This window comes from Apostichopus japonicus, chromosome 5 (genome assembly GCF_037975245.1).
Source record: "Apostichopus japonicus isolate 1M-3 chromosome 5, ASM3797524v1, whole genome shotgun sequence".
In the NCBI taxonomy this organism is placed as follows: Eukaryota; Metazoa; Echinodermata; class Holothuroidea; order Aspidochirotida; family Stichopodidae; genus Apostichopus; species Apostichopus japonicus.
Window position 1 is genome coordinate 7,003,060 of NC_092565.1, and position 25,951 is coordinate 7,029,010.

Here is a 25,951-nt window from a genome sequence, read left to right on the forward strand (position 1 = left end):
CTGTGACAGGTTCGTGTATTAGACTGAGTAGTCCAGCCGCTCTACCTTATGAGCCTCAGACGTTTCAATGGTTATATTCCGAAAGGAATTAAAGTTGTTGAGAAATACAACCGGGAGTGATGGCAGTATTTAATAACAATCTACATACAACATATCCAAATTACATTCGTGCCCCTAACGTCACTATTTCTAGTGAAGATTGCTGTTTAACTTTAATTTTGGGTGAAAATTATATAAAGGTGATCAAGTTTCGTCAATTCTCAGCTTAACGGAAAGGTAGTTTATCTTCAAGCATTAGGGTTATTTTCAAAAATTACTGTATCCTGAGATGTTTATTAAGGAATTTATGTCACCTTTCTAACTAGAACGGATACGTTTACCCTTCCTCTGGGTTATTCAAAAATTTCGATGACAGACCCAATTTCACTCAAGATCATCCTCGTTATATCAATTACGATCTTAATCGAAAAGTTCAGTTTTACTTTTATTAGATAATTTTGAAGATAATTCACTTATATAGACTACATTTGTATTGAACACTACTTTTCTATTGGAGACAATATAATTTTAGTTTCGACATGTTACATTCTTGCTTTCGTTTGCTTTCTTATTTAAAGGGACTGTAAATGTTTACCGAAAAGAAGGTTTCAAGTACAGTCTTTCACGGAAAGAAAATTTAGAGGGCGTCCCAATATCCGAGGTTTTGCATGTGTTTTCTTACTTAGTGTGTAGGACTGTGGCGCAACATCGTATACTTCTGGGGAAGCTATAGCCCCTTTCCCGACCCCTTCCCCCCGAAAAAATTGAGGGGGCGCTGAGCCCCCCCCCCCCAACCCACCCACGTGCCGACAGAATATTACAAAGCTCTTAGTGTACATTACATATTAATATAACACGTATGTGCGGTGAAACCTAGAAAGCCGAAAATTCTTTAACATTGCTTCACACGTTGTCAAATATTGCTTCTAAGCACCCCCCCCCCCCTATTTACCCAAATGTCTCAAAGAAGAGAAGGGCAACCCCTCCTCTTAGATCAGGATCCCATGACTACATAACATGGTAGTTTAGCCCCTGGTGGGTACACCTACATGAAATCACACAGGTATTTGACCCCTCACTTTTGATAGCTTCATATGTCACTATGTATAATCGTCCTACAGATGATACTGGCAGTTTGAAAACATGTGCTTACCCCGGCGAGTATATTTTACACCCATTAGAACTCTTGTATACACCCAACGAGAGTTAAGAAATGACACGCAACTTTAACAACTATACCCACCCGGCTCTAAGTTTTTTAGTGCCCATTGTCTCCAATTAAGCAGTCAAATAATTTATACAGAGAAAAAATCGATCCCTAGACACCTCTCTGAGGAAGACCCCGATGTGTATCAGGACAAAATTGGGAATGAGTTCTGTTTAAACGAACCAACTAATATCAAACTCGTTACCTACGTAATAATTTTCTTTCTTCTCATAACTCCTACCAAAGTTACGCAATGTTGTAACTAAAACACCAATGGAGGAAAATCTCTAAATACATTGCGGACTTCAAAATGTCGGCCCTGATAACCACTGAAACTTTCAAACGTCGAAGGGTGATAAACCAACCACTTACGACACCAAATTAAAATTCAACAAATCAAAATATTAGTGCTTAGTAAACTATGTCCTGAATCGATTGTTAATAATCTTAATTTCAGGAATTAACTTGGTAAAGGCATATCATGGAAACTTGGATAGACGTTATTTGATGACATAGGCCTACATGTGATGACGTATCTCTAGAACTCTAACAAGATAGTGGTCTCAAGTAACTTTGCTGTACACCCAATGTGTTACCTTTGACCGTGAAATCTGTAAATGAGCAGACTACAAGTGCGACACCCATTTCTGTGTAGATTCCAAATATAGCCCTTACAACTTCGTTTGTTTAGGTAGTCGAGAAGTGACCGCTGTCTTGTCAAATTCACGGTACGTTCTCCCATGTATATACGTTTGATCAAGAGGACAGAATTTTAAGGAAACTGCTGACAGCTCAACAGCAACCTCGAGTCAGAGTCCAAGACTAACACATTAGAGGCAACGTCAACGGTCAAGTTCCTTTCCAAAATTCCAGTTCAACGCTAGCCTGAGTTAGGCTACAGTAAGTTAGGCCTTATTAACTTCTTTACGGACTACATAGTATTACTTTTAGTAGGCCTAGGCTTAGGCATTTGCTGCGTTGCAACTAACAGTAACACTAAGATCATGTGTAGTATCTGTTCCCTTTCGAGGGGAATTGTGATGCACACCTGACGATGATCACATAGTCACAGTCCCGATGCAAGGGGACTGGGGTTGAGAGCGGATCAGTCGTTTGGTAGTTTGGTTTTCGTGCCCAGGTTCTTTCCTGGGCGACTTTTCTTTAAAAAAAACTAACAGTAGGCCTTACAGTTACATTATTGCCAATTATATTGTTAGGCTAGGCCTTAATCCTTCAACTTAAAGCCCAGTACGTTACGGAATAACAGTATATAGGATACTGTGTAGTCTATATAGTAAAGGCTTCTTAATTGATGCACCTTCGTAATTGACGCACCTTCAAATATTACTAGCAACGATACAGCAGGCAACCTAGTCAGCAGAGTTACATATTTCATGAGTTTGAATCCATTTCAGGTATATGCTGATCAAATTGTGTTTTTTTTAAAGCTTTAACACTCTCCCCCCAGTTTTGCACATTTTTTTAAAAATCTTTCACCCTAAATATAACCAAAATTACCACAATATAATACCACTACTCTCTGGGACCTGACCAATCATGGCTTAGAGGCTCAGAGCATAGCAAACAGCATCCAATGTCAATGGATGTATACTTAGGGGTTATCTTATCAATGAATGTGTCAATTTAGGGGTATGAAAGAACTTGACACAGCAGACATTTTGTGGTCAAATTCTGCTCAATTGTATATTGCGTAGGCACAGAACAATAAATATATTGAGATCATAACATTTCTGAGGAACTACACATATATAAAAGATATTAATATTAAAGATATTAATCAAATCCTTAAGAGCGTCAATTATGAGCCTACCTGGGGGACTTCCAATAGGGTGCAGCCACAAACCGGCGCACGCTACTATATTTACAAGGCACCTCGCAAGTCCCCAATTTATACACCTGGGTGAAGAGAGGGACTGGAGATAAAGTGCCTTGCCCAAGGACACAACGCAATGATCTGGCCAGGGTTCAAACCTGTAATCCTTAGATCACAAGTCCACTGCCTTAACCACTTGACCACAATGCCTCACTACCATGCTACTATTACTATTGCCATGGTTAAAATTTGAGAATTAAATACAAGCAGTTAAAAGTGCACAGTGGGCTTATGACAATATGAGCAACATTAGTAATTCTGTGTTTGGTTCAGCTTGGCTGGGGATTCCAGGGATTCCTTAGGAGTAATTGCAGAATGCACCACAACTTGGAAGATACCCATTAAAAGTAAACATAAAGTCCGAGGTAATGCCAAGAACATGGCTTCGCAATTGGCAGTCGCGGTGAAATCAATGCGCCTTTACTGCAGTGTGCCTCTCCCAAAAGTCCAAAGTGACCTAATGTCAATGTGGTGGCATGCAGATCCACAGTGAAATCAATGTTTCTTTATAGACCGGGAGCCCAGAGGGTTTGGTTAGCTGGGAAGGTAACCAATTGCCTTGTACATCACAATGTTAACAGTGCATTCCTGTATATGAAACCAGACAACTGGCAAACCGGCTGTGGTGGGTGTGGCTGGGAGAGCAATTTTTAAGTCACCTAAAAGCTAAACTACACTGTAGATCAACTTTCATTGGTAACCACATCAAAGTAAGTACAATGTGTCAGGTATGGCCCCAAGAGCAACAAATGGCAATCGCCAGTAATTATTGGTGGTGGGGTAGCTTCGCCATTCATCAATTATTGACCCCTCACGGATGGCCTAGGTCAGCTCATGAGGTAACCACTTGAAACATTGTGAACATTGTGATGTACAAGGCAATTGGTTCCCTTCCCAGCTAACCAACCCCTCTGGGCTCCCGCTCTATTAGTGTATGTCTCTCTTTTAAAATTGAACTAAGTTCAACTTAGTCTCTCTGTCGTGGCTTTGCAGATTCACAGCCTCTGTGAAATCAATGTGCTGTTAGTGTGTCTAACTAAGCCCAAAGTAATGTCAAAGTCATAATGTTAAGTAACATGATGGGTCCAGTTATAATGCATTCTTAACTAAGGTTCTCTAATTTTTGCCTAGGCTAGCTATAAATACTAGGCCCTAGCTTTGTTATGTGTTACCAACGAAAGCCGATAAGCTGCTACCTGGCATTAAATGAAAAATGAAAGAATTGATGAAGGTATGTATTACTTGGATATTAAAGATAACAGGAACCTTGTGTGTGACTGGTGCTACTGTATACTGGTACTATATGTATTATGTACAGAAGGCTACCTTATATAGCATAATTCAAGTGCTGTAGTGCACACGAGTGTGGATGTTTTATATGTATATATTGGTAACTCAGGATATGTACATTACAGTGGCACAAAACTAACTGGTTCTTAGTTTAACAGTTGTCACAGTCAAAACACTAGGCAACATGTACTGTGAAATATACATTTCTTTGGCTCCTCTTGTTCTGCTAGCATACATATTACTGTAGGATGCTAAAGGATGTGAGAAGATCATGCAAAAGATATGGACTAATATGAATGTGTATGATCTGATCTATTCAGCACAGAGACCCACAAGGGAGATAAAAGATTGCTGTATCACTGGATGGTTACAATCAAAAGGAACAAATGACCCTGTTAAATCCAAAAAGGAATGTGTTGTGTCATATATGTACACTATGTATGCAGGTACATTTACAGTTTACTTTGTACACAAATACTGTACCACAACCTTCCCTGCATGCATCTCAGAACTAAACATACAGTACTTCGAGTTGTGTCACAAGGACACGCCCCCCCTTCTTTTGTTGAACTGTCAGACAATTTGTTGAAGATATGGCAGCAGCTTCAAGGGTGCTTAATATGTTTACACATGTGCAAGTACCTTAACACTAACAGAATCCGTAATGATATATATCATATTCATACATAGGGTACCACTTACCACAATCAGATCTTAGGCCTGCATTGACTGCATACACTATGTATAGCATGCTATCACATAGTGTTGTTTTTTTTTGTTTGTCACAATTTACTATTAAAAATCAATGTGTGAGAGATCTTCAAGCCGGGCTTTATTAAATATGCTGGTATTGGTGGTAGAAAAAATCACAAATTTACATTGAATGAACCTTATGCACAGCACAGTACTGTAGGTACATTATAGTATAGCTTTACTAAATCATTGTTGTACCTATGGCTAATTGGAAGGGGGTGGGAAGGGAAGTAGAAACAGAGGGGGGGGGGGGTAAAGACAATAATATCAGTTGTAATTGGTAAGTGCTGATAGTTAGTCCTGAGGGTGACAAAACTGGTCTGGTCTTTGAAAATATTATTTGGTTAGAACCACAAGTTTCAAATGGAGTTTCTGGTTTTCTTGAACATTCTACCCATGAAAGTTTGACACCTACAAATGTTCAATAGTAAAGATAATGTGTTTACCATAACATCTGAAGGACTGTAGATGTGAAGCACAAAGTGTTTTGATTAATTACTTAATTAATTAATTACTTAATAACATACATTGCTATTTATTATATAAGGGTTACTCAGTAGTAACACCAACACTTTGTACAAAGATACAGTACTTTTGTCATACAGTATTAAACAAACATCTTTGCCTTCTCTGCACCTTGCTTACAATAGTCCTAACCCTAATGTTAAGGCTTGAGATGTTGTTTTTGTCAGTGATTGTGAAAATCTGAATTCTTTAATTAGACTTTGCAGGAAATAAGAACACAATTATGGCAAAAACTTCAAATGGACCTGGTAAGATAAAGCTTGAATTGTTTGTTAAAAAATTGGAATATGAGGCTAACTGCAAGTTACAGTAATGACATACTTTACTTGGGGCTTTGTGGGTGGAGTGGGGGTGGAAGAGGCAGGGAATGCAGGATTAAGTTTCTCATAGGGTTATACTGGAATTAGTGCTCACTAATCACCCAAGCAGGAAATTCAGATGTCAATCTTTATGTGTCATACCACAATTCATTGTTCTGTTAACTTGCCCACTAAAATATATGTCACTTTCCAAGGCCAATACACAATGGATAGAAGTTCTCAACTACCTACCATATTTGATCACTGCGGGCTTGTACTATCACGGCAGTGACAACTTTAACCACTGTGACTGTTTAAGTTTTGAACTACCGTAGAAGAGGTGAGAGTGTTGCATAGCTCTCCCAAACCCCTTCTTCTGCCAGCTCTGGCTGGTGAATCTTTCTGTTTCACCCAAGAATTTCTAAAATACCTTTATATCACCTTTGAACCTCTTGATTTTTAGATCTTGAGTAGTTTATTTTATCCTCCTCCACATCCAAGCATCAAAAAGAATGCTGATGACTGAAAAACAAAATCACAAAACATTTAATATCAATACAAAAGGTCCATGTACAGTAGGCTTTTCTCTCGACAGTTTACATCTAATCTTTCCTGCGAATCTCTGCTACTCTGATTGTAATGAATGGAACCTTAGTACATTAAAGCCAAGCAGCTTCAGTATCTGACTTGTTTAAATTGTGATTAGGCTTTTAAGCTAATTGATCATTTATTAGCAATTCTGCTTATTGGTTTTTCTTGGGGGGGGGGGGGTGAGAGAGGGCCAAGGGAAGGGGAGCGAGAAAATAGGGAAGTAAGTGGGATAGAAGTAACACTTAGTGTTGATAGTTAAGATGGTACTTCACCGTAGCATAAGACATGCACATGGTTCTGGAGAAGGAGCTAGGCTAAATTTAGAGTATGCTAGTTGTGTGTGTAAAGGTAGCTTATAAATCCTGCCATCATGGAGAAGGCTACTGTACAGTATGTGCTTGAGTAGACTATTTTGGTATTACTGGCCTGAAAGTTTAGCATGAATTGCTAAAGAATATAAAATATTTTGTTGTCTGAGGTTCGAACTCTGCTGGTAATATTCTACTATCTTTTTTATGTTGTTAACCTTTGCATCTTGTTCAAACTCTGCTGTAACTTACTGCGGTAAACATACAGTAGGTCATCTGAGTACACTTTTTACGGTATGTGCTGCTCAGTTAGGAGCCCAGACAAATTTAATGTTGGCCCACTGTAAATTCTGTCACATTATTCATGTAGTATGAAGGTCAGGTTGCTACGTGAATGTTGTTCATATTGCAGTTTTGAATACATGTTGCTTCTTTTTAATGATAACCCTGTAGGTAAGCTTAACCTTTCAGGATATCCAGTTGTCAGGTTTTATTTTGTGATATATACAGTATACAATACATTGTGCGCCCCTCTAGGTGCTAATGTTGTTGTCACACCTCTTGCTACGAGTCTCTCTCTCTCTCTCTGTTGTGATTCTAATGTGTTGTTTACCTTCTTAATTACCATGTTTGCGACCTGTTATCAGCTATGTGGGAAACACAATTACACCAAGACTGCAAGCTCAGATTAAATGTTGGGTTTGGACCAAGTCATCTGATGTTCACTGTAAATCATTGGATACTGTAGTCTGTAGCTCTTTTCTGTTCTGTTCTATGCTATTCTATTCAAAATCAATTGAGTTCAAAGCTAGTTACTCACATGTACACAAAAGTCAATATGGATGTTTGGTACACAAAGATTACAATAAGCAGTGTACATATGATGGACACTATAGAAAAAGCAAAGGTTGTTTATCAAGCCAGTGATTATGAGAGTAAACAAGCAGAAGGAAGAAGGAAGTAAAAATGTAACAAGAAAATGTAAACAAAAACACACCAAGAAAGGTGAAACAAAACTGAATTCATAGCTAAGTATTATAACTTAGAAATCTATTTGTATATAGTTATACCCATTCAGCCATTCTTATTAATTAGCACATTGTTAACTGTTTGATTTCAATAAATCAAATTCTGTGTACCAATTTATTTCTTGTGTCATGTGAAACCTAGCAAGTTTATGCCAACATTCATCTGAGGTCCCTTATTAGTGCCCAAAGTTTGAAACATGTTATGTTTCTAGCAGGTACCTTAAATTTCTCATCTTTAACAGTCATGAATGTCAGGACCATCAGATTATTACAAATTGATTTATGAGTTTCACACTTGCACATCCCTCAGTCTGTTTTTTTTTAATTTATTGAACTTTTAGTACTGAATACAGTGCACAAGTTGCGTCTTCTGTACCACTATACAGTAGATATTAAAATGTTTTCTATGATGAGCAATGTGCAGTCTCTATGTTGAGGAAAATCTCAATTCTCAAGGCAGGGTGAAAACTACATCTTTTCTGCAGTTCTAAACTGTATTTGAGAATCTCCATGATGCTTTGTAAATCACTGTTTATGCTATATAGTAAATGACAAGGCTTTTGCGTGAGTAGACAGATAGATCACCAGTACTCATAACAATACTCCATATTATGTTACTTCCTGGGGAAAAGATATATGTTAAGCAGTGAAATTACTTTCTTTTTATAAAGGAAGCAAATACATCACAAATTCTGATGGAAACTTACAGGTCTCCCATATTACAGGCACAGTACTGTATTAACAGTTTAACAGACACAGTACTGTATTAACAGTATATATATATTAACTAAAAGGATAGTCAATACACTGACTCTAAATAAGCGCTTTGCAAAATCTTGTTCTCTAATTTCTCTAATTTAACTTTTTACAAATTTTACAAAGCACACCGAAGATTACTTACAATAATTTTGAACAAAGCATATTAAGGGTAAGACAATATCCTAGATTATCAAATAAAATAAAGTTGTTTCAGCGAGTCACTACTGATCCAGTTCTATTCTATTCTTACTATACAGTTCTATTCTATTCCTACCACAGTTCTATTCTATTCTTACCACATACAAAAACCCAATTTAAAGTAGTTAGGCCAATGAACTGCATTGTTAATAATCAACCACTTTAAGTGATAAATAATGCTGGAAATTTATCAAAAACATTTTCCCCAAATTGTTGATATATGCGTCTGAAAGGATTAAGAAATACTGTACTTTCCTGTCCTGGTTCTCAACTTCAAAGTAGTAATTCCCAGATATTGAGGACATTTTAAATAAGATAATTAAATAATGTTCTCACTAAGGAAGGATGCCGTGAAAAGGGTAATAATATAAAGATTAAAGTCTGAGCATGAGTGACCACTATTATATAGCCTATGACTTTCTAGCATATTTGAGAACAAAACTGTCAAAAATGTACAATACTCCTGGCTTTAATATCTAGCTATGCACAATATTAGTCTTCAGAATATTAGTCAATGTTTTTAGATTTTTGAAGCCTGAAAACATTGACACAGGGTCTGGAAAAGGTGTAGTAAAGTACTTCCTGATAGCAAGATGCAGAATACACTTATTATCGGTTAAGGATATCTACTGTTTTGTTTCCAAGTCACAGCTACAGTGCATTGATCAGGATTAAGTAGTTACTATAGGAAACACAGAATAGCTTTGAACATGGTTAACTGGACAGACAATTATATTTTCTCGTTACTTATGAAACTGGATTTGTTTTGATTTGATACTGAAGCTAGTTTCTTTGCACCTGTTATCTGGAGGATTTACAGCTTAGCAAAGGAATGTACATTTTCATGAGCCTCCATATGTATGCTGTCAATTTTTACGACATAAGCAGAATATTTGCACACAACTATTGAACACATGAATTCTGGTATGTTTGAGGAACAGTGTCTGAAAGGGTGACTTCAGGCAAAGTTTTAATCTCATATGAAAAACATAACGATACCCCGAAAAAAAAGAAAATTGTGTTCTAGTACAGTTATGTTTTGATAGCCATTTCTGGGTTTCAAGATATTCAGGTCTGTAATAGGCCTAGATGCTAGTTATCTGTGGTATACTCCTTTATGGCTAAACAGATGATGACCTGTAGGCTCAGCAGTGTAGGCCTAGATGTTAATGTTAATCCACTACTTTCATAATTCTTGTAACCTAACCAAACCATGTACTTTTTAGTTTTAACTTCATATGAAACAACAGCACATCCTTTGGCGATGACCATATATTCAACAACACTTGTCCTTGACAAAGTTTAATGCATCGTAACTATGTTATTTGAAGACATATAAAAGTCTAATGTTTTCCAATTTAGTTTTGCATTGCATAATGGTGTCCAGTAGAGTGTTCAGTCACTTTAATGGCGATCAGATGTTTAAAGGGCTATTCATGAAAATAGAAAGTGGTATATATATTAATACAACCTTTACTGAAAGCAAACCTTTATAAATAATTGTCTACAACATATCAATTGATTTTGTGCCTCAAAGTCATTAATGCCATGGTCACATGATCAAAAGATATTCACTTATGTAGACTAAAGGGCTATTTTGAGTTCTTAGGCTATATATATGTTTGTATTCCGTGTTTTGGTCATAAACCATCAGCTTTACGCACAATTTTGCCATGTTTTTCTCACATATAGTATCACAGCATATTTTGGTTCTCTCCGGTTCGCTAATCACATTTCACATCCTTGTTTGTGCTTTGAATTCCACTGTAACATGTGTCCCATCAAAAAAAAAAAAAATCAGGAATGACTCATTCTTTTGCTGAGTGGGTAGATGACATGAAAACTGTTGCACCCTCTGCAAAACGATAAAGAATAATAATAAAAGAAAACCATGAACCATGTAAATATGTGTTGCTTAGCAATGGACGTGAACGGACTGAAAGTCTGCTGTTAGTGCAAAGACTTTAATTTGTAGTGAAGATATAAATTGCTTGAATTGATACATATGATTTATTGATAATTATCATTTCATAAATTATTTGAGTAAACTCCTTTAATTACTTTCTTGCTTTTGTTTTAGAAAGAAGACATCTACAGTACTGGCACTTTAAATATGGCTGACGATATGTCCTAATGTTCATGAGAGGAATTTGCAATGATACTCTAAGGCATCTGGCATCGACGATTCCATCCTCTCCTTTTCATCAAAGTCGCTGATAAAGCGAGTAAGATAATTGTGGTACACCAGTATTTCATTGAAGACTGAAAAGCGTGATAAAGCCAGTAAATGCCACAGAAATGAGCGGCAGCCGAGTGGACTTGAAGGTGGTCCTTCTAGGGAAGGAAGCTGGTGGGAAGACAAGCTTAGTGGAGAGATATCTCCACGATAGGTTCCATTCTAACGTACCCTACCAGAATGTAAGTGTAAAGAAAAGGAATGCTTAGTAAGACTGTTCAAACGTAATAATTCCACAGCCAAGTAAAGAATGTAAACTAAGATAGAAGCAATGGGGCGCGAAGTTGAGCGGCATTCTCAACTAACTTGTTATCGCCCAAGAAGTAGCCAGCTTCTGTTAAAGTGAAAACCACTCAGACACACTGTACCTTCCATTGTATCTTTCAGTTGAGGTCATCTGAGGGATGACCGGCAGGGCACCTTGTCCAAAAAGTAAAGTTGCAGCAGCCCCTGCAGCAAGGATGAAACAATAAACCCATTGTGCGGAACTTAAAAGGACAAAAGATTATGTTCCTTTATAGTCCGGATGGATTATGTCACAGGGCCTCCCCCTTCAGTGTCCTATTTTTGACAGGGTTCCTAAATTTCATCAGTAAGGAGGCCTGATTGTTCAAGCCTGACCAGGCTTTAGGCTGTGGGGATAAAGTCTTTGCTGTGATTGCTTACAACTGTTCCATTGCAATCTTTGTTAAATGGCTTTATTCTGTCATAATTCATTTCAAGTTATTTTCTAGATCTTATCTCAAACATGTTGTATCAGGAAATGATAATATCCAGATACTGGACTATTAAAGGTAAAGGCCATTAGTACGTTGGTTACAGTCTTGAATGGTGAAGGGTTTAGCCATTAGTATTCTCGGGGATTGCGACCCTGATCTGCTACAGTCCCGTCTTGATCTGCGGGGTGCCGCACTCCTGTCCGAGCCTCTCGGATCTGGCTTCCCCGAACCCTGCCCGGACCGTCAGCGTTACTGCTGCGGGGCCAGCTCTGTCTCTGCGACCCACTAGTTGAAGACAAAGGTTCAAAAATCCATAAACTGTACCTTGTGCAGTTGGCAGCAATAGGAAGTCACTTGCATACAGTAGGTTTAAGTGAGGGCTGGGCTGAGCGAGTTCCTTGGGGTGGAGGAGTTTATTATAGCCATTTATGTTTTACTTATTAGTATCCTTCTTGTTCCAAGGTCTTGTCTTCAAATTAAATATCTCAAAATTCTCAATTTTTACTTAGTTTGGATTTGCCTCACCTAAGTGGTTTGTAATTTCTCTTGTTTCCATCAGGAATAACAAAGTGGCAAATGAATTGAAACTGTACAGCTAAAATATAACTGGTTTTCCCCAGCAGAGGTGAATTTCTTCTGTAGTACAGTTAACTACAAAGACTTAGGCTTCCACAGTCATTAATTCTATGCATTCTTCATTTCAGACAATTGGAGCTGCATTTGGGGCCAAGAAGGTTGAAGTCGGAGGAATCAATGTCACTATGGGCATTTGGGTAACTATATAAATATATAAACAATTAAACATTGGGTAATTGTATATAGATAAACAATTAATTCAAATTCATAAATAAAAACCTAATGAGAAGGAAAATCCAGAACAGTGAAAAAAATTCCAGAAAAAAAATAACTTGAAATGAATTATGACAGAATAGAGCCAGTTAAAAAAGTTTGCAATGGAACAGTTGTAAGCAATCACAGCAATGACTTTATCCCCACAGTGATATAAGGAATCACCTCACAAATGATTTTCGAGTTGGTTAACATCATGTTTGATCTCTAGAGTAAGGCAAAATATGTCACCAAAAACAGAACTAGTATTGTTCGATACAGGTGTCAAACGCCTACAGTGAAATTACGACCTTCCTTACCGGTTTCGAACCTCTGGACATACAATCAGCGTCCATGGCCTAGTTGGTTAGGGTGTCCGCGTACAAAGCGGGAGGCCTGGGTTTGAATCCTGGTGGGGGCTGGAAGTTTTTTCACTGTTCTGGATTTTCCTTCTCATTACGTTTTCATTTATATATATTCATTTGCCTTTGTCGTTTACCTCCATTCCATATATATATATATATATATAAATAAATATATATATATATATATATATATACGACTAAACATATGTATGTATGGGGTGTTCATCAAAACAAGATCCAATGGCAAGCTATTCAACCTAGCACGACTACAAGCAAACACCAAGGTACGTGAAGTTTGTGTACGCGAACTCCTTTTTGCTGATGACTCTGCCTTGATCACCAACAATCAATCTGATATGCAGGAAATTGTTGACAGATTCTCAGCAGCTGCTGACTTATTCGGTTTGCAAATAAATTCTACAAAAACAGAACTGCTTTATCAACCAAAGCCTGGCAAAGCTACGCAAGAAAAAGAGATCACAATCAAAGGAGAAAGACTAACGCAGTCAAATACCTTCACATACCTGGGCAGTACAATATCCAGCAACAACTGTGCAGATGTTGAAGTATCAAAGCGTGTACAAGCTGCCTGCAAGTCTTTTGGAGCCCTCTCAAAGCGTCTATGGTCAAGACATGAGATCAAATTGACAACCAAGATGAAAATATACAGGACAGTAGTTATGCCATCTCTTTTATATGCTACAGAAACTTTGACATTATACAGCTGTCACATTAAGAAACTGGGCAGTATTCAGATGAACCACCTACGTCAGGTCATGAACATCAAATGGCAGGATAGGGTAGCCAATGTGTAGATCCTACAGAGAGCAGGCCTACCAAGCATTGAATCTATGGTCACAGCCTCACAGTTAAGGTGGGCAGGACATGTTCGCAGAATGCCTGAACATCGGTTGCCAAAAATTGGTTTTCTGTGGTGAGCTCTCAGAAGGCAAAAGACAACAGGGTGGTCAATTCTTGCGTTACAAAGATACCCTGAAACGAAGCTTGAGAAAAGCAAACATCGATGTTGACAGATGGGAATCATTGGCCAATGATAGGATCAGCTGGAGACATGCAGTGAGGAACACCATCAAGACCGTGGAAGACAGGAGGAATGAAAAGTACAAGCGGTAGCATTATTTACGTCATGGGGCAGTTGATAGTTTTACCTCAGACTATCAATGTATCACCTGCAGGAGAATCTTCCTATATATATGTATATATATATATATATATATATATATATATATATATATATATATATATAAATATATATATATATATATATATATATATACTGTATATATTATATATATATATATATATATATATATATATATATATATATATATATATATATATATATATATATATATATATATAAATATATATATATATATATATACTGTATATATTTTTGTATGTTTTTATATGTATATATTTGTATGTATTTATATGTATGTATATATTTATGTATAAATAATTAAACAGACAAGTTAGTATAAAGTGACAATCATCCTCATTATTACAGTACTTAAGTATGGTACTTAAAGTAAGAGATTGTTCTACATTTCAAATCAAGGTACAGTATGAACAGATCTTTCCATCATGTCTGTCTATTGCATGCTATTTTTAGTTTGAATTAACTTCCCCTCCTCTCTTTCCTGTTTCCATTTAGTATATATATATGAAATCAGAGTACAGAATAAACAGGTCTTTCTATTATGTCTGTCTAATATATGTAATGTTATGTTTGAATTAACTTCCCTCCTCTCTTTCCTGTTTTCATTTAATATATATATATATATCCAAGTTGCTGTACCTACAATAGACCTACCAAAAGTTGGTAATATTTCAGCACTGCTTCCCTCTCTGGGTCAGTGGTGGGTTGGAAGGGGGGGGGGGAGAGTTACCAGTTGAGGCAAAAGCCATTGGTGCCATTAGTTTTTGGTGAATCCTCTGTTTGTATCCATAAATAAGCCTGCCAATTGTTTATGCTTATGTTTGGTTTTGTGTTTCTTTTATAGGACACAGCTGGGTCAGAGAGGTATGAAGCTATGAGCAAAATATACTACAGAAGTGCCAAAGGGGCTATTGTATGCTATGGTATGTATAAATTCACTTCACTAGTACTCTCTTTTAATACCTTTCTCCACTTAACATATATGAGGCACTCCAATCTACCCTTACCTATAAATGTTGGTAACATTTGAGCACTGTCCCTCCCTTTCCACTAACCCACCACATCATGTTCAATTGCCACTTTCAGTGTGATTTTCATCCACTTTGTGAAGTGGTTTCTTTGATATTTTGGGGAATACTGACCTGTTGACATACTTAAGGTTTGTCCACGACATGATCTTAATCGATCAAACCAGAAAATGGGATTTCTAATGCTTCTTGTTTGATACCAAATTACCTCGATCAAGGAGATCATTGTGACTGTATGCTTTATCATAATGCAATGGAAGATTTCTGAAGATCTGGATTTGGTTGTTTGATGAAATGAATGTATAAGTGGAAGCTCTGTCGAAATGTTCTTAATTTAAATAAAATCAGGATGGATTTGATTGTTTATCATTTGATTTCCTTTTTGAGTATAAGGCACTCTTTCAACTCAGCTGGTGACAAATGTCAAAATTCAAAACATGTTGAAATCCTCGGCTCACTTTAAATCAGCACCACTAGAAAAGATAAAGACAAAACCCCTCTTTGTATGTTACTGAATGTCGTTTATGTATCCATAAAGATTTGAAAAGTAGTTGTATGTTTCATTTTAAACACTTTGAAATGCCCTCCTTTATTCTTTCCCAAAGAAACTCTTAGCTGAAAGGTTGCCTTTTACTATTTTCTTTTTATAGATTTAACAGAAGACTCAAGCTTTGATCGAGCAAAATTCTGGGTAGAGGAACTCTTTAAAAATGAACCCGTAAGTATAACACTCTGTTTTATGGTTTCGTCCATTTTGAAAATAATTTTCAAAACTACCGTTTTAATTCCATCGTTAATTCCATGATGTTTCACTCAATAGGCGTGTCTGTCGTCTGATTGCGTTGATCATATTGGATCCTAACTCCTTGCAATGAACCTGTTAACTATCATAGTTTGATTTCCAATATCAAAACATTCAGTATGCCAGTACGACAGTATGCCAGTACGACAGTACGGCAGAATCACAGTATGATAGCGGGACAGTATGATAGCGGGACAGTATGAAAGTGGGACAGTGTTACACACTTAACTGTGAACGCTATTTTTGTCTCCTTCTTGTATTCGTGGATGACATCGACTATATCTAGGCATAACTCATCTAACACAAGGTCTATATTAAGCCAGTTTTGTGTTGCTGCAGCATTCTACGTTGGAGTGGTTGAGATTAACGCTTTCTGTTCTCTACAAGTAGGAGCTTTGGCCGGTAATGGGACAAAAGACATTGGCAATTAGTTTGTCCGTTTTATCATGTATCCTCTTTCCACAGAATTTCAGTCATTAAACGTTGGCAGTATTTAGATATGTGATGGTATACAGTCTCTCTGAGATGCTAAGAGACCAAATGTTGTCAGTATAAATGCAATAGTGATGATCTCAGATTGTGCTCTCAGGTTTAGCTTATCCTGAAACTAAAGTGATTTCGTCAAAGGTTTTCGGTACCAGAGCTGTGGCCGAGTGGATACAGGTGGTGACATTTAAAAGCAATGAGGCTCAGCAATCGGTAGATTCGGGTTCGATCCCCGACCGGGTCATAGTAAGGTGGGTTTTTTCATCCTAGAGAAATCTACGGTTTTCCCATCTGAAATGACTTTCTAAATTTTTCAAATTTGAGTTAAAGTTGTTAATGGGAAGCACCCGACGTGAAGTTGAAATCGATAAGCCCTTGCCGGCTTTTCCCACATTCTTGGTCATAAAAGCAAGTGCCTGATTGGTTGATCACATTTCTCCTAAATGTGACCTGTTTTGTGATGCATGTTGCATACAATTTTTCCACTAAACAAGCCAAAATTGCCCTTAACTTGTGCAAGTTGTTTGTGTAATTCTAGCAAGAAGGTTACTGACAATTCTTAATAGAACCCTGAAAAATATTTTCCTTATCAGAGAGTAGGGATTATATATATTTGGTATGGCTATAAGGGTCAAATGGCTTTTCAAAAATGCGGTTACAAGTTTAACATTCAAACATGTTAACTACGGTGTTAATCAGTACACTCCCGAGTAAAACATGAAACAGTGCAAAGGTTAGGATATGACGTCACTCTACGATTCAGAACTAAAAACATCACTGTTCCTTATTGGGATCCTTTCTTGGCACAAAGATGGGTAATTATACGTCTGTTCTCTATCCAACTCATATTGGAAGTTTGAATGACGCAGTATAAAATTCCTGTTGAAAAGAAGAAAATATTAAAACCGCATATTTAAAAGGCCCATGGTACTACCCTGCAGCCCAATATTTACAACTTGCATATTTATTTTTCTCTGTTGTCACTTTTGCTCACAGGATTGTAAAATATACCTGACAGGAACAAAAAACGACCTCATTGAAGAAAACAGACAGAGCAGAAGAATAGAAGAAAGTGTTGTCGACCAATATGCTGATGGTGAGGATAATTTACTTGCAGTTTGAAGCTGCGTTTTGAGTTGGGTTGTAATCAAGTGGCAGAGTTGCCACTCTAACCGGCAGTGATGCCACTCTAACCGGCAGTGATGCCACTCTAACTGGCAGTGATGCCACTCTAACCGGCAGAGATGCCACTCTAACCGGCAGAGATGCCACTCTAATCGGCAGTGATGCCACTCTAACCGGCAGGGATGCCACTCTAACAGGCAGGGATGCCACTCTAACTAGCAGGGATGCCACTCTAACAGGCAGAGATGCCACTCTAACCGGCAGAGATGCCACTCTAACCGGCAATTTTACCTATTTAATTTCCAATTTTTCATCCTTTCCACATTATTATCAAGAATTTTGTTAGCCTTTCTTTCAAAACAAACTAGCATTAAGAAAAGTCAATTCGCACTAATCACCGAGTATTATTAAAAGTCTCCTCAACACAATGGAATTTACATTCTATGATTCTGTTTAGAGATCTCCATTGATCACTACAATGAATGGCTGGAATTAAACCCAATGCCAAACTTGCAAAACTTAAACAAAACGACGAGCACAAAACCACCACTTTTGTAGTGTGGGGACTAAGATGTAGTGCCATCCAGGGGAGGGCTGTCCTTCCCCTCCCTCCCTCCCTCAAGAAATTTTGATAGAATGAAGGGTCCCTAGATGCAAATATTGTGCTATATTTTGGAACTGTTCAAACAATGTTGAAGAATTTTCAACTGTTTAGGTTGTACCATATATACATGTTATATATTTATATACTTTACACTGAAATTTTCTGTATTTAGTCTGTCTGTCAGTGGGGGGGGGGGCTATAGCACCTTCCCAATTCCTCTCCCAGAGGTAAACATGCACCCCTGAACACAACTAGTAATTACCATGTACACTGTGTGAATGTACGAAGCATATTGTGGAAGCTTGCAGCCATCGCATTACAGAATTCAAAATGTGCCTAACCTGTGAGAATAGACAGAAAAACGATGTTACCCAAAAAGAAGTGAAAGAAACATTTTTATGAAGCTGGCCTTAGCAAAGAGACAACGATGTATTACCAAACATATGTCATCTGAAAAGTAAATCATCCAGGTATAGCAAACAAGCCCCACAGTAGTAGTGACAGTAGGCCTACTGATATCCTAACACATAGTAGTAGTGACAGTAGGCCTACTGCTATCCTAACCCATAGAAGTAGTAGTGACAGTAGGCCTACTGCTATCCTAACACATAGTAGTAGTGACAGTAGGCCTACTGCTATCCTAACACATAGTAGTAGTGACAGCAGGCCAAATACTATCCTAACACATAGTAGTAATGACAGTAGGCTTACTACTATCCTAACAATAGGGCGGCCTAAGGAGGTTATAACGAACAGGTTAGGCTGCTGAGATCATTTTAGTCTACTTTTGACATTGAGGATAATGTACGGTTTTAGAAACAAGTGTAGTATGAAGGCAAATGTCAATGAAATTTTCAAAAGCTTCTTGTGGTTTGCATAAATTTTTGAAGAAAAAAAAAATGCTGGTGGGCCAAGTAATGAAGGATGGTATGTCAGGATAGGATGATGTATGTGTAAGTTCAAATTTTTGTTATAGGGCCCAACTTAGACTTTGCTTGTTTTCTTGTGTGTAGGCCCATATAACTTAGGCAACATCCTATCTCCCTTTTGGATGGTCCAACTCAGGCTGACCTGTGACAAATTTCAGATTATTTTGTTTTTCAACTGCTAGTGGCATCTCGGGAAGCAATAATAAATTACACATCATTGGATCAGGACTCAAATTAAACAACAGCTATATGTTAATGGTGCCCATACTATTTGCTGTAATGCAAGATTGTGGCAAATTAAGTCAAAGCAAATGCAGCTTTCCAGTACTACCAAACAAGCATATCTCCATGCTACCATTGCATATATACCACGCATTGCATGACCACGTTCCACTTCACATTATATTGTCTATAGAACACATTTTTTGTTTTAATGTTCCATATAAATGATATTTGAGCCTACAGAAATGCAGTAAGTTTAGACTTAGCAGGACATGAGAGTAATAACATCCAACCAGATTATTCTATATATATATAAATGTTCAGCTTACCTACATCTGTAATGAAAATGTTATATTGCGTAGGCCTTGTGGTGGGGTATTTGCATTGAGAAGTAACAAGCTTGATTGGCACTGTTTAGGAAGTCATGGCTCTCAAAATTGAAAATGATCAGAGAACAATTTAATATCCAAGATCACTTTTATACTCTTGTTAAAAACTCTTCTTTTTTTCCCTCCTTCCCACAGAAATTAATTGCCAAACCTTTGTGACTTCCAGTAAAACCGGTTATAATATTAGTAAGTACAGTTGCATTCTTTTCTGTTTTAGCATGTTGAAATGTTCCTGGAAACCTCACAAAGGAAATGCACAGTATGATAAGCTATGTAAAGTTTTTTTTTTTTCCAATTACAACTCCATGAGATCTCTTCATGAAGATAACAGTTTAGCCCATACTCTAATATGCAAATTGGTAGAGGTGGTTGGTGTTGGCATAGTTACATCCCCACAGCCATACGGTGCACGGTTCGATCTAGGGACCAGATTCTGTAGACATCTTCAAATTTGCTGCTTTGCAGTGTTATTTTGAGGACAGTCTTCAGTTGATTTGTTGTTTCTCGGGGAATGTAGACTTTGGTTCTGTCTTCTCAATCGTTCTGTAACAACTGTCGTGCAGTCATGCATGATGAATGGGGTGGGTGCCTTGACCAATCTCAGTATTTAACAAAGTTGTCAGACGCTGCAGGTTCGTTCTTGTCTGTCCAATCACATAACATGCCTGCCTTGTGATTCTCTGAAAAACTCATCTTTAAGAGAAGGCTGAAATACTTGCCAATGTTCATCCATATTCATCATCTGTGTCAAGGTTTTCAAATGAGCTTCTGTTGGCTTATTAAGCCATGTAACATACTAAAGTATAAAATCAATTAGGCTAAGCTTAGGTCTAACAGTTTATGAAAATGTTAAATATTTAACCGATGTTTGTGAAATGTCATTACGTTTGTCATGACACTGAATTAACAGCAAATTTTTGGTTTGGTTTTGTGACAGTGAAAAGGAAGGGGGTGGAAGGAAGGGGGTGGAAGGAAGGGGATGGAAGGAAGGGGAAGAGAAAACTAAGCTGGAAACCAAACCAGCTGTTTTATGTTGCCATACTAGAACAAAGACATAATGAAAAAATATAAAAACCATTGACATCTTAAATGTATTTATGTCCTTTTAGTTTTCAGTCCTAGAAAAAGTTAAAAATAGCAGACAAAAAGGGCACCCACTGCAAAAAAAGTGTTGTTGATTTCACTTTAAAAGATATTTAACTTTTGTTTCTTTTTTCTTTTACAGAGGAACTTTTCTACAAAATCGCAAAAGATTTTGTCGAGGATCCAAAAAATAGGGAACCAGGTAAGGGATTTTAGAGAAGTAAAAATCTTCTCTGTGTTACATGGTTAAAGAATACATTGCTATTACTGCAAAGAATGTTGCTCTTCATGCGTAGCATAGAGTGAGAAAATGAATACATTTGGTATAAAATATTCATTGTTTAAAAGACAAGGAGTGTACCTAATATTCGATAAAAAACATTGTATGTGTTGAGTAGAAAGAATTCATATAGCTTACAGATCATATTTTAAGCGACTGACAACAATTGAGAACGAGGCAAGAAATAAGGCATGTCACCGTGTTCTGAGAAACGAGAACCCATCAGCCCAAGGACACAACATTTAGACTTTAAGCAATGTTTTATGACTCGTCTCTTTTACATTAGTAGAATGGACGAGAACATGGTAAATGGGGTAACGTTTCAACAGACAACTAACTTTGCGACGTGCCATCGATTGTATCAGAGAAATTAGAAAATGCACAGAAGTAGAATTGTCAAACACACCAAATCTGTAGCTGCTGTATTAAGACTTACTTGATGTAAACTTGACTTCTTCTTGTTTATTTTTTACCTTCTTAGGGGGGGAGCCGGAGGAAGGGGGGGCAAGGGGCAGTGGAGGTGTGAAGAAAGACAACATTTAATGTTCATCGTCGTCTTATCAGTTTGTGAATGGCTGTGTCTGTACATCTACACCAAGTCGATATATCTCAGGGTCGAACCAGCCAAAACCAAGATCTGATTTGAATTTCTCCCGTCAATTACAGATGTCGATGAAGCCATCATCGATGCGGCATCACCTACCGATCGGCAGGATAAATGCAGCAGGTGCTAGGACTGCACAACCAATCATCGGATGACATCTTGCCAGGTGGATCAACCTCCTCTCGGTGATAATGCCTGACAAGTGACCATACGTAAGAACTAGAGATTTCGATCAGCCGGGAAAGTTTAATGTCGACGAGGTTGCGATGAGATCCAGAGAGACGATTTTAAGAAAAGTGTCAGGTGCCCAAAATTCCGACAGTAGAGTCTGTTAATTTCAGGAATTATTCTTAACTCTATCCTGGAAGTAAAAACGAATTGACTTTGGTTATGAACTTGCGAAGAAGGGTCACCCACTAGAGGGAGCTATATTGTTTTGTTTTTTATTCGTAGGTGCATGTCTAAGCAAAGATCAGGATCGGCCAAACATATTGGTGGAGCTTTAGGTTTATGCTGTTAATAGTATCCATAGCTTTAGTCTGTTAACCATTGGACACATACCCTATTTACAAGGAATGTTAGCTTGCAGTTTAGCCATGTTAAATTTTCCAACCATGTTTGTGCCTCTGAGAAATCCCACGATCTTGTAACATGTTCTGTGCATTCCATTCTCCGTACCTGGCAAACAGATGGAGAGGTTAATGTTTTTATTTCATCAGTGGTTGGTACTAGTGAGTTTCAAATTAGCTTATATCCCATAATTACATCATCAAGGAGGAATTTCTCTCATTTCTATGGAATCTATGTTCTACATACCTCACATATATAGTCTTCCCCAATGTCAGAAACATGCCCTAAAAACGTTGAGACTTCTGCAAAACTTACATGTAATTTGTCAATTTAATTTTTCTAAAGAACAAATAATTTCTTGGCTGGTGTAGTCCACACCCATCGACCTCAGAAAAGTCAGGATAACAAAGATAGAGAAAAAGTTATTTTGTTCGAGCCTTTAGGTTAAGGCAAATCTTCATGAAAGTGTTCACAGGCTGAATTAATTGTCAATTGTAATTTATTAATGAGCAAAGCAGTATGGTGTCCTTAACTAATTGTAACGATGTATAGAGAACAACGTTAGACAACATACACAGTGGTCTTAAGTATGTGATGATTGAATTCCTGTTAATAGTTGATTGAGGTGGGAGGGGAACTATATACTAACCGAAAATTGTCAGACACCACCCTACCCGTCAGTATATTGCCTTAGTATCTCTGCCCAAACTGGAGTCCTAGCGACCCTGCACCTTATTTCATAGCAGTGGTCACATATCTAAATTGCCATTTCATAATTGTGGGAATGTTTTCAGATATAAGGATAAATTTCAGTCCATGAAAAATGGAAGACAATGGTACTTTGCTAAATTCCAATGAAATTCAAAATAAATAGATCGCCCTAAGAATAAGAATTATTTTGGCCACAATCAGGGTTATGGCTAGGAGATTGTGAGTGCTGGTTAAATAAATTTGCGAAGCGTAGCAAGCGTAGCGAGCGAAGCTCTCGCATCTCACGGCCGGGGGTCCAGGGGCCCGCTTAAGGGTGATTTTTGCTACTTTTCAGATTTACAATTGGTAAACAACAGAAAAAGGTGACGTTATTATCATGTTTTACGGCAAGGGAAAGATAAATTTGTTACTTTTGTTGTATTTCACAAGCATTTTACTATTTTTTTGTGCCGGCCATTGGACTGTTTATTCACTTCCAATGCCGGCCGGCAGGCGTGAGTGGCGGTTACCACCGGCCGCCGCCGGCCGGCGTGGCTATAACCCTGGCCACAATGCTCTTCTGTCACTGAACACAAGTCAGTGATGACTCACTGTTATTACCTCATATTTCCTTGTTTGCCAAAAGCATGTTTTGATATCATCGTGGAACATTTCTACCTGATGAACGAAATCATTTAAAACTGCACAATTTATTAACTTTCATGAGCATAAAAAAAAACTTTTTCTCAAAGTTATTTCATAGTAGGAATATGAGGATTTTTAGAACATATGTTTTTACCCCCATACAAATTCCAAGCCTGGCAATTTTTCCTGTTTGCCAAATGTTTTAATCAGTGATGTTTTTTTTTGTTTTTAAATAGAGGTCTACATATGATAATCTCAAAAGGACCCTTTTAATTGCTTTGCTTAACTTTAGTTGATTGTGATGGTTTTATATAAACGGTTTCCACATTTGGTACGAGGAAACTTTTGTCATTTGACTGAGTGAGACTGTATCAAGCCAATGCACAACGTGAGATCTTTACACCATTTTGTACGTTCAGTCAAGAGGCCCTCAGTGCAAAATTTCTCTTTTTGGTTGATCTAAAATGTGATGTTGGAATTTTGAACCTTCAAAGAAAATTGTTAGCTAATAACATCAGAGCAAAATTAGAAATATTTTGATAAAAAGAACTCAAAATTACGATGGGGAGTGGGGGGGAGGGGGGGCAAACTCATGACCAAAACGAACAATTTTTAGAATTCTTTGAGCTTTGAACTCAAAATCCTAAACTGTGTGTGTGTGAGATATAGGCTGTTACTTAACCATGTCGACACCGTTCCTCAGACACTACGTATATTTGTGTAAACAGAGAAGAACCATAAAGGAATGGATTAGATAGAAGATATGCCAAACAATCAGATGTTCTTTGATGGATCTCGAATTGAGTCAGGAATATCAAAATGGTTTTCATTCATTTCACTTTTTCTTTCTTTTCCCAGCAAATTTTAGGGATAAGATGTAGTAATGTTTTGTATAAACTTACACAGTCTATATGTTTATAAACAGAATCTGTAAATTTCTTTTCTACACTGAGGCATACTAATGTAGATACAATAAGCTGGTAAGATGAAGTGTATGGTGTCCTTTGTTTTGTCACCATTTTTAAATGCAATGTTTATCCAACAGTAAGTTCATGAGTGATAGGGCATGTTTAGACATGGCAAATTTGATATTGGATAGATCCATGATTCCAAAAATGGGCATCCCAGTGTTTAGATCAATTCTGATCCTTCCCCAGCCATATACCCCTCCATCTGCTTCACCACTCTGCCCCCATCCTGTCACTTCCTCAATCCCCCCTTCCCCAATCCACCTGCAGCTTTTGTGGCACCTTACACAATCTGTGAAGCAGTATCAGTTATTTACTGAAGGGTGGGTCATTGACATAGTTGGTGGAAAGAGTACCATGTCCTTCCCACATACCCCTACCCTCCATCTGCTCACAACCCCCCTCCCCTCTCCCCCTCCACCCACCCCTTCTCCTGCCTCATAGGGTTAGGTCTGGTGCTGCCACTGCATGGCTGTTCTATTCATTATTCTACGTTTTGCTGTCATTTTATTCAGATTTCATCAGGTCTTTCTCTCTTGGTTTGCTTGTTCTTTTTTTTTTCATTCTCTGTTTCATATTTTCTACTTCCATAGATCTGTTCTGACTAATAAATGAAAATAATTCTTTTTATGTGTGTGCAGTATTTCAGCTTGTAAGTACTACTTTTTTCTTTTAGGTCATGAAAACTCTTCTTTTTTCCCCCCTTAAAATCAAAATTGTATTACTTGTCTAAAATATGTTTTACATGTTTGTAATTATCGTGCAAAAAAAAAAAAAACATATTTGATCACAATTTTATTTCAAATATAGCTGTATTACCTAACAATGACAGTTTCGCAGTTTCTGATTTTTTTTGTTTTTGTCTTTGTCTTTGTGTTGCCCTTAATTGTTCTTAAAAGAAAGATTGGGAGAGGGATAATGGGAAGATATATGTAATCTGGAAGGGGGAGGTTTGTATTGGGGGTGGGGGGGGGTTTGCTGGGTGACGAGTAGGATCAGTTGTTATTCAATATTATTTCACTGTCTGTAGAGTGATACGAACGGTCAAGTCGACCATTAAATATACCTAATTTAATTTTTTTTTTTTGGTTCGATTGTTGAGCAATGGGTTTACCAGTTTTTCATCGAAATGCGTGTCTGAGGTGAACCTGGCAGATTCGAAACATTGAAATGTGTTTTCCCTTAAATGCCCTAATAAAAGAGTGATTTGTGTAGTATGTGTATGCTTATACCTGTATGGAAAGAAGAGAAGGCTTGATATAAATATTGTGTCCTTTCACATTGATTACATAGACAATGTTTCA

At 37.5% G+C, this 25,951-nt stretch overlaps 1 protein-coding gene across 1 annotated transcript; it reads left to right on the forward strand.

Moving 5' to 3' along the window:
* The first annotated feature begins 1,851 nt into the window (after positions 1-1,851).
* On the forward strand, positions 1,852-25,491 carry LOC139967457 (ras-related protein Rab-24-like). The gene is made up of 9 exons (XM_071971302.1): positions 1,852-2,146; positions 10,972-11,309; positions 12,551-12,619; positions 15,067-15,145; positions 15,901-15,968; positions 17,535-17,634; positions 19,943-19,993; positions 21,033-21,092; positions 21,837-25,491. Exons 2-9 carry the CDS (start codon positions 11,190-11,192, stop codon positions 21,902-21,904), a joined length of 615 nt encoding a protein of 204 aa, XP_071827403.1. The 5' UTR covers positions 1,852-2,146; positions 10,972-11,189; the 3' UTR covers positions 21,905-25,491.
* The last annotated feature ends 460 nt before the right edge of the window (positions 25,492-25,951 follow it).